Here is a 16,773-nt window from a genome sequence, read left to right on the forward strand (position 1 = left end):
ATGGCAGTGTGCTACAGTGGTGTGGTAAGGTGGTGTGGCATGGTGATGTGGTACAGTGGTGTGGTATGGTGCTGTGGTACAGTGGTGTAGTGTGGTACAGTGGTGTGGCATGGCGGTGTGGTACAGTGGTGTGGTACGTGGTGTGGCATGTCGGTGCAGAATTCAAGGAGTTAAACAGGAGGTGAAAAGGTTAGATATTGCCTCCTCACCATCTGGCAAACTCCCTTATTGTGTGTTCATGTGATATAATTACTCGAAGAAGGGTGATTGATGTGAATGTATTAGTATTGTACAAGGCTACTTGTTGGCGCTAAATAAATGCCTGTAAACGAGGGGGGTGGGGGGTTTTCATAGAGATTAGGTGCGGGTACTCCCCCCTTCCGAATCACTCCGTCTCCACCCCTCCCCCACCCATCTCTGAGTACCGTTCCTTGGTTCCACCCCCAACGCATTAACCAGTACTGCCCCTTTTAGAAGTAATTTCTATGGAATGCGTTAATGATAACAAGAAAGGCAGAAAAATAGATCCCCTGTGGTCAGCAGCAATATACCCCCCGCCCCCCTCCAGCAACAATAGATCCCCCACAACAACAATAGATTCCATAAGCAACAGTAGATTCCTTCAGCAACAATAGACTCCCCAGCAACAATAGATCACCCAAAAACAGTAGACCCCACCTTGACAAAATACCCCCAGTAACAATGGATCCACCCCAGCAACAATAGACCTCCGGTAGCAACAATAGATCTCCCAAAAGCCAGCTTCAACAGACCCCCCCCCCCAGCAGCCAGCAAACAACAGACCTTCCAGCACACCCCTTGCTTGAGGTGCTTGTGTTCTCCTGCATTTCCGGTTGAAAAAGATCTTTGCCTGTAATAAATAAATGCATACTTCCTGGGAAAAGTTGCAAGCAATTACAATCGCCCCTACACACCTGATATCTTCTTTATAAAAGCCATTTGTTTTGTTGGGGGCCCCATATTTCTAAAGGGGCTCTTTTATTCTCCAGTCTTTCAACAAACCAATTGATATCCCTCTTGGCTTTGGAAACGGAATGGATCATACATGAAAATATAATCAATAATATAAATAGGAGATCGAATTCTTGGCACAACTGGCAGGACTATAGATGGTACATGAAGTGCTCATAATACCACACGCACACTGCAGAGGTTATTGGATTATCAAATAGCCAATAATGTTCTAGCACAGCAATCTAGGAAGCATTAACTAATCTTTTTACAATTTAATCAACATCGGCATTGGAAATAACCAAACGTTTTTTATTTCAGACTTGGCCCCTGTACACACGGTTGGAGATTTCGACAACCAAATCTGTCGGATTTTGTCCGAAACTGTTGCATACACACGGTCGGACTAAGTTGTCGAAAAATCCGATCATTCAGAACGTGATGACGTAATTTCGTTACGATGGGACTACATTCAGGCTAGTAGCCAATAGCTTTGGTGTAGGAATTTGATCTGAGCATGCGTGGCACTTGGTCCGATCGGAATTCTCTACACATGATCGGAGTATGTCCTATCGGACCAGTTGGTCGGGAAATATTTCCAACAAGTTGGAAAATTGGGTCCGACGGATATTCCGACGGAATCAGTCCGATGCATACCACACACAGTCGGATTATCCGACAACACGGTGTCCGATAGGACACATTCCGACAGATTCTCCGACCCGTGTGTACAAGGGCTTGGAGTTTTCCTTCAGCTTGTAAAGTAGACCTCAACCATTTTTTTTGTCCGTGGAATTGTAAGAACATTACGATGACATTGTTTAAGCTTCAAACTTTGTGATGTCAAGACAAGTCGAGTAGCGTTTGCGAAAAAATTTGAGTGACATTCCCAAAACCTACCGAGAACCGCAGAAGTCCGGCGATGTCTGTTGAGTAGCGCAGTTCTCCGGAATTAAGTCAATATATATATATATCAGAAAATTGGTTTTCCAAAGAAAAAAAAAAGAACTCTTACCTTTCTGTCTTTTCATACATTTTGTACAATTTTCTTGCTTATTTCTCATGTAGTTTTAACATCCTGAAAAGACTTTTCAAAAAGGAAAGACGTTTTTAAAAAAAAAAAAAAAGAAAATTATAAAATCGAAATATACTTTACCTGTAGATGAGAACTTCATCATCTGAGCAATTGTACTGCAGTTGGTACATTTTAACTTTTGGGGCAGACTTGCTTACTGACCACTTAACCAAAGCCGTGGTAGTCGTCACTTCCGACACCACGACAGCCTTCTCTGGTTGAGTCTTGACTTCTCCTCTGTTGGACTTGGTGGAACTGGTAATGTCGGAAAGCCTCGATTTAGGCGGCGCCGTTTTGTTGGTGCCGTTGCTCAGATGCGGCAGCTGAACGATGGATAACTCAACGGGGGCTGTCAACTCGCCCGCGGCATTCGCTGCTATGCAGGTAAAGGTTCCATAATCCTTGGATGTGGTTATTAAAATATCTAGGGTACCGTTGTCGTAGACTGCTGTTCTCGAAGTGTTGCCAATTAGGCGACCATCGGGGGCCACCCAATGTATGACCGGAGGGGGGTCTCCAATCGCTTTACACTTTAGAGACGCGGTTTGTCCTTCAAGGACAAGCAGCTTCTGAGTGTGTTGGGTAATCAAGGGTGGTTCACAGACAAATTCCTCTTCGCGGACGTACCAAAAATACCTTCCTTTTAGAGCAGAGGGTGAAGCGCACGTCTCCATGTCATCTTCTCTCTCCAGCCTCCGGAGCCAGAGAAGCTCACAGTTACAATGAAGTGGGTTCCCCCCAAAGCTGAGAGACAAGGGAGGGAGAAAAGGCGTAGCAGAAATCATGGATGTTTGTGACCTTGCAAATATTGGGTCGGGAGGTAGTTTTTGTAGCCTGTTCGAAGTCAGATCAAGCCTGGCCAACTTATTCAGGTCCTGAAACGTACCCTCCGTAATATAATACAGAAGGTTGTGGTCCAAACTTAGCTGATGCAGATTAATCATCCGTCTGATGGCATCCCAAGGAATCGTTTTGAGATTATTGTAAGAAAGGTCAAGATCCTCCAAAGTCTGTAAAATATCTTCGAATGCATCCTCCGCGATACTGTTCAATTGGTTATTATTCATAATCAGGTGCTGGAGATTGATTAGCCCTCGAAATACGTCATCTCCAAGGCTGGTCATCCTGTTAGCATCTAGGTGCAAAGATCGAAGGCTCTCTAGGTCCACAAAAGAAAAAGGTTGGATATAACTGATGGTGTTTCTAGACAAGGTCAGGTCTACCAGGCCAGTCATGTTGGCAAAGTCTTGCCGACTGATGCTTATGATAAAATTGCCCCCAAGTCGAAGTTCAACTGTCCTTCGGTCAATGTCTACTGGTACAAAAAGTAATCCTTTCGTTGGACACAACGTTCCCAGGGACTCCGACAAGTTTTGACACACACAGTATTTTGGACATGAGTTGACCATCACTGTCATTCCAAATACCAGAAGACCGCAGAGGATTTTTTCCATTGTAAGTCAGGCAATGATACCTGCAACGAGAAGAGAAAAAAAAAAGAGATGCTATTATTAACATGACGTACATTACCTTGTCGGTCATTATACAATGTGAGTTATTTTGTAGCAAATGCTTTTATCAACGCATCTCTTTGTCTACAAATTTCTTTTAGCCATTTCACAACATCAAAGAAATAATAATAAAGCCGATGGTGTGCTCTGAATACAGATGAGCAGATTGAGCTCGCTGGAAACTGAAATTCCATGCATGCTCTGTCTCCACAAGAAGGTGGCATCTCAAAAACACTGCCGCTAGAATAATTGTACATAATACCAAGATGGCATGGAATACTCACCTCCCCCTTTTTTTCTTTTACTTTACATCAAAAATTCATGTTTATCAAACACATACAGGATTTTCAGGAGAAAAATACGTTAACCGCTTGCTGACCAACCTATAGCAGTTATACACATATAAACTATATTGCCAAAAGTATTGGGACACCTGCCTTTACATGCACATAAAATTTAATGGCATCCCAGTCTTAGCCCCTTGTACACACGGTCGGAGATTTCGACAACCAAATCCGTCGGATCTTGTCCAAAACTGTTGCATACACACGGTCGGACAAAGTTGTCGAAAAATCCGATCTTTCAGAACGTGATGACGTAATTTCGTTACGACGGGACTACGTTCAGGCTAGTAGCCAATAGCTTTGGTGTAGGAATTTGATCTGAGCATGCGTGGCACTTTGTCCGATCGGAATTCTCTACACATGATCGGAGTATGTCCGATTGGACCAGTTTGTCGGAAAATATTTCCAACAAGTTGGAAAACTGGGTCCGACGGACATTCCGACGGAAACAGTCCAATGCATACCACACACAGTCGGATTATCCGACGACACGGTCCGATAGGACACATTCCGACGGATTCTCAGACCGTATGTACAAAGGCTAAGTCCGTAGGGTTCAATATTGAGTTGCCCCCCCCCCCCCCGTTTAGATATAACAGCTTCAACTCTTCTGGGAAGGCCGTCCACAAGGTTTAGGAGTGTGTCTATGGGAATGTTTGACCATTCTTCCAGATGCCCATTTGTGAGGTCAGGCACTGATGTTGGACGAGGAGGCCTGTCTTGCAGTCTCCTCTCTAGTTCCTCCCAAAAGGGGTTCTATCAGGTTGAGCTCAGGACTCTGGCCATTCAAGTTCCTCCACCCCAAACTCGCTCATCCATGTCTTTATGGATAGCAGGGGCGGCTGGTGCTTTTTTTTTTGGGGGGAGGGGGGGCGGCCAACAACCACCTCTTGGGCAGCTGGCGGCAATTACAGCCCATTGCCAATGAATCCACACCAAGCTGCAGCCTTATGCCACGTACACACGATCGGAATTCTCTACTGGCTACTAGGTATTGAACTTCCTTCTTCTAGGCCCCTCATACGTGTTGTACGTCACCGCGTTCTTGGCGGTCGGAATTTGGTGTGACCGTGTGTAGGCAAGACGGTTTGAGCGGAATTCCGTTGTAAAAACCATCAGAGCTTTTTCCGACGGAATTCCGCTCAAACCGTCTTGCCTACACGGGGTCACGCCAAATTCTGACCGCCAAGGACGCGGTGACATACAACACGTATGAGGGGCCTAGAAAAAGGAAGTTCAGTACCCAGTAGCCAATAGCTTCCATCTTGTAGTTGAATCTGAGCATGCGTGAGTTTTTGCGCGTCGGAATTGCACAGACACGATCGGAATTTCCGATAGAAAGTTTTTCCATCGGGAAAATTGAGAACATGCTATCAAATTTTTGCTGGCGGGAATCCGGACAGCTAAATTCCAATTGGAGCCTACACACGGTAGCATTTTCCGATGAAAAGCTCTCATCGGTCTTTTGCTGGCCGAAATTCCAATCGTGTGTACGCGGCATTAGCCATCGGCTTGTTTTAACCCCATGGAAACCAGGAGGTTTATAGACACTCACTAGCTCTAGTTCCTGACCTTGGCATCAAGCTTTGCTTTACACTAACATTCAGAATTCAGCTTGGACATAATCTAGGCATGCACTTGAAGGCATTTTCGGGACACCATTGGGGCCTTCGTATCATTAGCACTAGCCCATAATATGTTTGGCACAGTATAGAATAGAATAGTATAGAACAGGATAGGTTATATTTGTTGCAAATAGCAGAAAATAGGTTGCATTCTCTTGCATGCATGTTCAGTCCTACACGGCGGCCGCCCTTTCCCTTTGTGAACAGATGTTGGTTGTGATTTACTATTGCTTTATAGCAAAAAAAAAAAAAAAAAAAACAAGAATACTGGCAAGACAATGTCATCCTCCCACCCTGGAGCAGAACATGCTGTATTTCCAGCTATTGAGAGGACTTCTCATCCTTGCCCGTGTTTTCTGAACTCCATTTATACACAACCCTCATCTGTTGGTAAATTCTGAAGCGTTGCCTTGAACATATACAGAAAACAAAACACGGTGAACCTTGCTGATCCATTGTAGTGAGTTCTTTTTAAGGAAAGACAATGTGACATGTGGAGGAGGAGGAGGGAAAAGTTGTTTTATTGTATATATAGAGGAAAACATCTGAAATTAGAGCTACAGCACATAGAAAAAAAATAAAAATAAAAAAAATAAAATAAAACGACATTACAGAAAACAAAACAAATTTGATCTCAGCATGGCGGCTAAGAAAGACATATTTATGGGCAAGTTTGAAGGCGAGGCGACAAACAAAGGATAAAACAATAGCACTTGTGTAAATGCTCTTCGGTATGAGAATAAAGACCATGATATCATCAAAAAATGGGGATCAGGGGTCTACTGAAGGCTGGGGTACTAATTTTATCGTTTGTATGGTGCTCATGGTGCCATACAATAAATAAAGAAATGGCGCTCATGTAATCATGTGTAAATGCTCTTCGGTATGAGCTCAAAGACCATGATGTCATCATAAGAAGGTATGTTCCCTCAATGAGGGATGGTGGGGATCAGGGGTCTACTGAAGGCTGGGGTACTAATTTTATCCTTTGTATGGTGCTCATGGTGCCATACAATAAATAAAGGAATAGTGCTCATGTAATAATGTGTAAATGCTCTTCGGTATGAGATCAAAGACCATGATGTCATCGTAAGAAGGTATATTCACTCAATGAGGGATGGTGGGGATCAGGGGTCTACTGAAGGCTGGGGTACAAATCGTATCCTGTGTATGGTGCTCATGGTGCCATACAATAAATAAAGGAATAGTGCTCATGTAATGATGTGTAAATGCTCTTCGGTATGAGATCAAAGACCATGATGTCATCGTAAGAAGGTATATTCACTCAATGAGGGATGGTGGGGATCAGGGGTCTACTGAAGGCTGGGGTACTAATTTTATCCTTTGTATGGTGCTCATGGTGCCATACAATAAATAAAGGAATGGCGCTCATGTAATCATGTGTTAATGCTCTTCGGTATGAGATCAAAGACCATGATGTCTTCGTAAGAAGGTATATTCACTCAATGAGGGATGGTGGGGATCAGGGGTCTACTGAAGGCAGGGGTACTAATTTTATCCTTTGTATGGTGCTCATGGTGCCATACAATAAATAAAGGAATGGCGCTCATGTAATGATGTGTAAATGCTCTTCGGTATAAGATCAAAGACCATGATGTCATCATAAGAAGGTATGTTCACTCAATGAGGGATGATGGGGATCAGGGGCCCACTTAAGGCTGGAGATCTACTTGTATCCTTTGTATGGCGCCCGATGTTCCATAAAACGGTTTAAAGAATGGCGCTCATGTGATAATGTGTAAATGGTTTTCAGTATGAGAGTAAAGACTGCGGCGTCATCATAAAAATGGTATGTTCAGTCAGTAAGGGACGATGGGAATCAGGGGTCTACTTAAGGCTGGGGTTCTTTTTTGAAATATAAAAGTATTTTTCAACTGTAATAATGTGTAAATGCTTATCAGTGTGAGAACAAAGTCTGTGACATCGTATAAAGGTATGTTGTTCACCCAATGGAAGATGGGTATCGGGGGTCTACTGGAGGCTACAGTTCTTATTTTATCCTGTGTATGGGGCTCATGGGCCCATACAATAGATAAAGGAATGGTTCTCATGTAAGGTTTGTGTAAATGCTCTTTGGTATGAGATCAAATACCATGACGTCATCAGAAAAAGATATGTTCAGTCAATGAGGGATGGTGGGGGATCAGGGGTCTACTGAAGGCTGTAGTTCTTCATTTATCCTTTGTATGGTGCTCATGGTGCCAAACAAAGGACAAAAGAATGGCACTCATGCAATGATGTGTAAACACTGTAAGCCCTTGTACACACGGTCAGATATTCCGACGGAAAACGTCTGATCGGGCCGTGTTGTCGGATAATCCGACCGTGTGTGGGCTCCATCGGACTGTTTCCGTCAGAATATCCGAGGGACAAAGTTTGAGAGCTGGGCTATAAAATTTTCCAACAACATGATACGATCAGACTTTGTCCGATTGTTTGTAGAGAAATCCGACAAAGTGCCACGCATGCTCAGATCAAATTCCGAGACCAAAGCTATTGGCTACTAGCCTGAACGTAGTCCCGTCGTAACTAAATTACGTCATCACGTTCTGAACGATCGGATTTTCCGACAACTTTGTCCGACCGTGTGTATGCAACAACAGTTTCAGACAAAATCCGACGGATTTTATTGCCGGAATGTCCGACCGTGTGTACAAGGACTTAGGTGTGAGAGTAAAGACCGTGACATCATCGTAAAAAGGTATGTTCACTCAATGAGGGATGGCGGGGATCAGGGGTTTACTTAAGGCTGGAGATCTACTTTTATCCATTTTTTGGCCCCCAAGGTGCCATAAAAACGGATGAAATAATGGCGCTCATGTGATGATGTGTAAATGGTCTTCAGTATCACAGTAAAGACTGAAGATTGGGTTTACTGAAGATTGCAGTACTCCTTTTATCCTTTGTGTGGTGCTCACGGTGCCATACAATAAATAAAGGAATGGCGCTCATGTAATGATGTGTAAATGCTCTTCAGTATAAGATCAAAGACCAAGACGTCATCATAAAAAGGTATATTCCCTCAATGAGGGATGATGGGAATCAGGGGTCTACTTAAGGCTGGAGATCAACTTTTATCATTTTTTTGGCCCCCAAGGTGCCATAAAACAGATGAAATAATGGCGCTCATGTGATGATGTGTAAATGGTCTTCAGTATCACAGTAAAGACTGTGGTGCCATCATACTAAAATGGTATGTTCAGTCAGTAAGGAATGATGGAAATCAGGGGTCTACTTGAGGCTGGTGTTCTTTTTTAGGTATTTTCCCATTGTAAATGCTTACCAGTGTGAGAACAAAGTTTGTGACATCATCGTATAAAGGCATTTTTTTTTTCTTTTTATTAATTTTTTTTACACAAAATAAAAAAATATAACATCCGGGGGTATCAACGTGACACTCACCCCGAATATGAGGCCTCTCAGGGCCCAACATTGACAACATATCGCTTCTGACTAACATAGTCACCTATCTGTAACAATAACCTCCCTCCCCTCCCATCCCCCCTCCTCTCTTCCCACCCCCCCCTTGTCACAGCTCAGTTATACAGGATGGATTAGTCTTAGTTCATGAGTATTTTTTCCTTTCCAGGTGCCTCTGCTGTAGCCTTTTCACCACTGAGCAAAGTGTTTCATATGTTATTTCACGAACCTTGCATTACTAAACACTCCTTAGGTATAATACCATCATTATCATGTTTATTGTTCATACACTGAAACATCATCATTTTCTACATATGTCTTAAAGTGGTTGTAAACCCTTACAAACCACTTTGACCTACAGGTAAGCCTAGATTAAGGCTTACCTGTAGGTCCAAGCAATATCTCCTAAACCTATATGGTTTAGGAGATATTTGCCCAAAAACGGGCACCGCTGTCTGCAGCGCATGCGCCGTAGACAGCGGCGCGCAGGCGCACTGAGCGCGGCATTTCGAAGAATGGAGCTGCCGCGCATGCGCACGGGAGTGACGTCATCGCGGCTTCGCCGAATGACAGCGGTGGAGCTGCGAGATCCCACCAACAAGATGGATGCAGCGGACTACAGGGGACAGCAGCGACTTCGCTGGCTCCTGTGTCAGGTAAGTGACACATAATGGACTACTATGTGATGCGATGCGATGCAATGCATAGTAGTCCATTATGCTTTGCCTTTGCAGGGAATGAAAGAGGAAGTAAACTCATCAGGGTTTACTTCCTCTTTAAAGTCTGAAGATTCGCCATCTTAACCCACTGTACTATCCGAGTTGTACCAGGCCTGCCACACCTTTTCAAATTTCTTTCCACGGCCCCAGGAACTATAAGTGGCTTTGTAATAAGGCAGGGATATGCAATTAGCGGACCTCCAGCTGTTGTAGAGCTACAATTCCCATGAGGCATAGTAGACTCACAGCCACAAGCCTGACACCCAGACTCAGAGGCATGATGAGATTTGTAGTTTTGCAACAGCTGGAGGTCCGCTAATTGCATATCCCTGTAATAAGGTATCATGGAGTTTACCAAACCCTTCCAGAAATTTACGTCTGGGGCCCTTGCGTCTTTCCATTTAAGCAGTATAGCCTTCCTCCCATAAAATAGTAAAATAGAAAGAAGTGTTCTCGGCACTCTGGCTGGGACCACCTCCTCCACCAGTCCCAACAAACACACCCTCACGGTCACTGGAATGGTTATCGTCAGGAGATCTGATATGCACGAAGTGAGATCCACCCAAACTTGTTGAATGTGGGAGGCATTGCCAAAATATGTGTTCAGCATTAGCCGGAGAGAAGGAACATCTCCAGACAGTTTCCAAAGATTTTAGCTAACCTAGCTGGAGTATAATATCTCTTATGGATGAATTTCAATTGTAGTAATCCATCTCTAGCTGATACTAGGTGTTTAAAGGGCTAATTCCATAAGTCATCCCAGTCCTCCCCCTGTAAGTCAGGGACTTCTGTCTCCCATCTGCTCCTACAGTTTGAAACTGCATTTGGTGTTGTCTTTGAAAAATTCTTTATATGTTACTAGCTTAGCTAGTTCCTCTGCTGTTAGTAGTTCCTCTACTGGAGACTGCAGTACTTCTTTTATCCTGTGTATGGTGCTCATGATGCCATACAAATAGATAAAGGAATGGTGCTCATGTAATGATGTGTAAATGCTCTTCAATATGAGAACAAAGACTCTAGCCTCATTGTAAAAGAGGTATGTTTACTCAATGAGGGATGATGAGGATCAGGGGTCTACTGAAGGTGGCAGTTCTTCTTTTATACTTTGTATGGGGTGCTCAAGGTGCCATATCAAGAATAAAAGAATTGCACTCATGCAATGGTGTACAAACACTGTCAAGTGTGAAAAGAAAGACCGTGACATCATCATAAAAAGGTATATTCACTCAATGAGGAGTGATGGAGATCAGGGGTCTATTTAAGGTTGGAAATCTTCCTTTATTCCTTGTATGGTACTCAAGGTGCTATACAAAAGATAAAAGAATGATGCGCATGTAAATGCTCTTTAGTATAAGAATGAAGGCCATGAGATCATTGTAAAAAAATATGCTCACTCAATGAGGGACGGTGGGGATCAGGGGTCTACTGAAGGCTGAAGTTCTTCATTTATCTTTTATCCTTTGAATGGCGCTTATGTAAATGTTCTTCAGTGTGAAAGTAAAGTTATGTCTACTCAGTGAAGGGTGGTGGAGATCAGGGGTCTACTTAACGTTCTTCTTCTTTTATCCTTTGAATGGCGCTTATGTAAATGTTCATCTGTGTGAGAGTAAAGTTATGTCTACTCAGTGAAGGGTGGTGGAGATCAGGGGTCTACTTAATGTTCTTCTTCTTTTATCCTTGAAATGGCGCTTAAGTAAATGCTCTTCTGAGAGTAAAGACCGTGACATCATCGTAAAAAAAAAAAGTTATGTCTACTCAGTGAAGGGTGGTGGAGATCAGGGGTCTACTTAACGTTCTTCTCCTTTTATCCTTTGGAGGAAAAACCGGCAAGGGTAAAACGGCCTTGAGAAACGACACAGCATTTTAAATGATAAAAATTCTTTTTAACGCACTGAAAAAGAAAGTTAACCAAAATGTGTGCTTATGTCGGCGATTGAAGCCAAAGTACAATACACCTGTCGTTTTTAAGAATCCCTTCAGTGTTACATTTCTACATTACCTACAGCTTGTGGGCGAGGTACCCGGGGATTGCATTCCTCAGATCACTTCATTGAAGAGAGATCTCAGAGACAGCGGCAAAAAAAAAATAGAAGAGCATTCTACAACCTTCTTGTATGAATTCACCGTGTGACGGGCCCGGGCGCTTTGAGGCTGCGAGTAAGGTGGATGAATCCAGCTGTGAGCAAAAAAACGACAGAAGCGCTTGGATTCCATCGCACGGCGGTGAACCCGAGCGCCTCCTTTCAAGTGAAGATTTGACAGCAATTATAATCCAATTTAGGTGTTGTAAAATCCCGCAGAATGCCGGGTGTTAATAATTCCGCAATTATTTTTTATGGTCAAAAATCTATGGCGTAATATACCGCGCCGCGGATGATCAAAACGCAAAGCAGGGCCGACGGAGCTTCTTGCAGCAATTAAAGGCGGACAATTTATCAGCGCGCTCGCAGCGGAAGGTGTGTCTGCGGCACTATATTATTCTCTTTGCATTATAGGTGACATTTCAGTTCAGCGAAGACTAATTGGCTCAATGTTTATGAGCTGTAAAACGTATTGATTGATCTGAGCTATTGTGTATGTTTTATATTGTAATAAAAAGGGAAAGGAGTGGGAGCCGCCATAAAAGCCGCAAACACCTGCAATTCACAATTATGTGCTGCATTGTGTCAGGAGAATCGCTCCATCTAAATGAATGGAAACATTATTGTTGTTGTTATTATTAATGGTGTTAATAATGATGATGATAATTGTGTCAGGGAACTGCATTTATCTAAAATATTGGTAATAATATTATTACTATTATATTATAAAATGTAATATAAAATATTATTATTATTATTATTATTATTATTATTATTATTATTATTATTATTATTATTATTATTATTAATAATAATAATAATAATAATAATAATTTTTTATTATTATTATTAATATTGTTTTATCATATTTATAATTAGAATATTACCAATATTTTAGGTAAATGCAATTCACCTCACACACACACACACACACACACACACACACAGGGACCCAACGATGATGTCACTCAGTATAAATGAAGGTATATAATACAAATAGAAAGGTTTTGTTTAACAATTTCATTAGCATGCAAAGGGGAGGGAGGTAGAAGGGAAGACAAATTATAAACAGATTCCATTTCAATTTTAATAAGGGAATATATTTATGATGATGATGATTATTTTTATTATTATTAATAATAATAATAATAATAATAATAATAATAAATATATATTTATTATTATTATTATTATTATTATTATTATTAGTATAGTAGTAGTAGTAGTAGTAGTATTAATAATAATACTACTACTAATAATAATTGTGTCAACTGAATTGCATTTATCGAAAATATTGGTAATATTATTAATATATATATATATATATATATATATATATATATATATATATATATATATATATATATATATATATATATATATATATATATATATATATATATATATTATAAAATAATAATGATAATAATAATAATAATAATAAATGTTAGCATTATTTTAGATAAAGCAATTAACACAATGCAATTGTTGTTGTTGTTATTATTAACATCAACAACAACTGCATTGTGTTAATTGCTTTATCTAAAATAATGCTACCATTTATTATTATTGTTATTATTATTATTATTATTATATAATATTTATATTGATAATATTACCAATATTTTAGGTAAATGCAATTCACCTGACACACACACACAGGGACCCAACGATGATGTCACTGAGTATAAATGAAGGTATATAATACAAATAGAAAGGTTTTGTTTAACAATTTCATTAGCATGCAAAGGGGAGGGAGGTAGAAGGGAAGACAAATTATAAACATATTCCATTTCATTTTTAATAAGGGAATATATTTATGATGATGATTATTATTATTATTATTATTATTATTATTATTATTATTATTACCATTACTTTTGCTAAAGCAATAAACATGATACAATAATAATAATTATAATAATACTTGTGTCAGGTGAATTGCATTTATCTAAAATATTGGTAATATTATCAATATAAATATTATAAAATGATAATAATAATAATAATAATAATAATGGTAGCATTATTTTAGATAAAGCAATTAACACAATGCAGTTGTTGTTGATGTTAATAATAACAACAACAACAACAATTGCATTGTGTTAATTGCTTTATCTAAAATAATGCTACCATTTATTATTATTATTATTATTATTATTATTATTATTAGTAGTAGTAGTAGTAGTAGTAGTAGTAGTAGTAGTATTAATAATAATACTACTAATAATAATAATTGTGTCAAGTGAATTGCATTTATCTAAAATATTGGTAATATTATTAATATATATATTATAAAATAATAATGATAATAATAATAATAATAATAATAATAAATGGTAGCATTATTTTAGATAAAGCAATTAACACAATGCAATTGTTGTTGTTGTTGTTGTTATTATTAACATCAACAACAACTGCATTGTGTTAATTGCTTTATCTAAAATAATGCTACCATTATTAGTATTATTAGTATTATTATTATTATCATTATTATTTTATAATATTTATATTGATAATATTACCAATATTTTAGATAAATGCAATTCACCTGACACGAGTATTATTATAATTATTATTATTGTATCATGTTTATTGCTTTAGCAAAAATAATGGTAATAATAATAATAATAATAACTCAGAAAACAATGTAGAGCACCCTGCCAGCCCCTCCCAACCAGCCATGAGAGAGAGAGAGAAGCACAGGGACCCAATGATGATGTCACTGGGTATAAAAAAAGTTATATAATAAAAATATAATTTTTTTTTGTTTAAAAATGTCATTAGCATGCTGAGGAAAGGGAAGGGAGGTAGAAGGGAAGGCAAATTATATGCAGATTACATTTTAATTATAATAAAGGGAATATATTTATGATGATGATTACTACTACTACTAATAATAATAAGAACAACAACGATGCCACTGTGTTACTTGCTGTATCTAAAATATATGATCTGCCTGTATTGCAGAGAGAAGCGCAGGGACCCAATGATGATGTCACTGGGTATAAAATAAGGTATATATTAAAAATAGAAAGGTTTGTTTACCAATTTCATTAGCATGCTGATGAAAGGGAAGGATGGTAGAAGGGAAGGAAAATTATAAGCAAATTAAATTAAAATTTTGATAAAGGGAATGCACGTATTATTTTTATTATTATCCTTATTAAGGTCAGGACTCTGTTCAGACCAGTCAAGTTCCTCCACCCCAAACTCGTTCATCCATGTCTTTATGGACCTTGCTTTGTGCACTGGTGCGCAGTCATGTTGGAACAGGAAGGGGCCGTCCCCAAACTGTTCCCACAAAGTTGGGAGCATGAAATTGTCCAAAATGTCTTGGTATGCTGACGCCTTAAGAGTTCCCTTCACTGGACCTAAGTGGCCAAACCCAACCCCTGAAAAACAACCCCCACACTGTAATCCCCCCCTCCACCAACCCCTCACACCATAATCCCCCTCCCCACACCATAATCCCCCCTCCACCAAATGCTTTGGACCAGTGTACAAAGCAAGATCCATAAAGACATAGATGAGCGAGTTTGGTGTGGAGGAACTTAACTGGCCTTCACATCAACCTGACCTCAACCCGATAGAACAGCTTTGGGATGAATTAGAGTGGAGACTGCGATCCAGGCCTTCTCGTTCAACATCAGTGCCTGACCTCACAAATGCGCTTCTGTTCGGAGGCGATATTTACAGCCAATGTATTATCTCCCTGGGCAGCTTTCACCTACAGAATCCAATCATTATAGTGTAAAAGGAAAGAGACCCCGGACTGGTGAGAAACGTCCCAGTATAACCATTGGGTAGAATGTTCAGAAAAACAACGTCCTTCTAAAAGTCGCCTTGTGACCGGGCCTGAAGCACAGCGGATACACAGACCATCTCATACAGTATGGAAGGTGAACACATTTGGTGCTGTGATCTGATGGAGGCCAATTGTCCTCATAAAGGTGGCCTTGCAGAACCTCCAAAAGCACTTTGTCTTCTTGTGGACATTCTTATGACTCATAAATATGTGGGTGTTGGGGAAGCGAGCACTAGCTATAGTCCCCCCCCCCCCCCCCCATGGCAGGCTGAGGTTGCTGTCACGTGAAATCAGCATTAAGGCAGCACTCTATCTTAGTTAAAAGCGGGACTCCTCAGAGAGAAGACCGTTAACCCTTTTGTAATCTGTGGCCAAACTTCTACACACTTGACACATGTGCACTATGAACAGAACTTCCGTTAGTCTTTACCTCTTCTTAAGTGGGCAGCATTTCCAGAGCCAATACCGTGGAGTGCGTCTCCGACAACCCACCAGTTCCGTGACCTCGCTCCCAGTGACCATGATATATATGTCGTTCTTAGATACTAGAACACTTCTCAGAAAACCCATGCTTGTTCTCCTTCCTGAGGCCTCACTACAACGATCGAGAATCCAAGGCTAATGTCCCTAAGTATTATGTGCCGCTAGAACAGTCCCACTATGTGGGGATCTGGTCACCAGTAAAAGGGACCAAGCATCAAACCCCTTCGCTATCAGAATCTCTGTCTCCCAGGCCATGTCATCTGCTTCCTGGCTGGTTGGCTGTTTAACAACTTCAAAACTGGGCATTTTTCGTTTTGTTTATAAGACCTCCTTATAGCACTCGTCTTTTCTGCTCCTCCTCTCTTGTACTAAGGACATGGAGCCTTCCCTGTGACTCTTCCAGAATAACCATCTTCATATGTAGGCACTTTCTCTTCCAATTGGTGTGGAAAGGGCACTCTTTTTATTACCATTGGTGTGGCATGCTTTCTCTTTGCATTGGTAGGAAGTTCTTTCACTTCCAATGGTGTGGGAAACTCTCTCTTCCCATTGTTGGGGCACTCCTTCTCTTTGAAATAGTTTGGCTCTTTCTCTTCATATTGGTGTGACACTCTTTCTCCTTGCATTGTTGTGGCGCTCTTTCTCTTTGCATTAGCGTGTTTATCTCTTTCTCCTTGCATTGGTGTGGCGCTCTTTCTCCTTGCATTGGTGTTG

At 40.5% G+C, this 16,773-nt stretch overlaps 1 protein-coding gene across 3 annotated transcripts in view; it reads right to left on the reverse strand.

Moving 5' to 3' along the window:
• Positions 1-16,773, reverse strand: part of LOC143989333 (leucine-rich repeat and fibronectin type-III domain-containing protein 2-like) — a 737,371-nt gene that overhangs the window by 186,978 nt on the left and 533,620 nt on the right. For all 3 annotated transcript variants that reach the window (XM_077489421.1, XM_077489420.1, XM_077489422.1), the window contains exon 4: positions 2,129-3,521. In XM_077489421.1, coding sequence (XP_077345547.1) covers positions 2,129-3,501 — 1,373 coding nt within the window. In that variant the 5' untranslated portion in view covers positions 3,502-3,521. The remainder of the gene's footprint in view (positions 1-2,128; positions 3,522-16,773) is intronic.

Source organism: Lithobates pipiens, unplaced genomic scaffold (assembly GCF_037356315.1).
Source record: "Lithobates pipiens isolate NorthernLeopardFrog02 unplaced genomic scaffold, aLitPip1_a1.2 Scaffold_18, whole genome shotgun sequence".
NCBI lineage: Eukaryota > Metazoa > Chordata > Amphibia > Anura > Ranidae > Lithobates > Lithobates pipiens.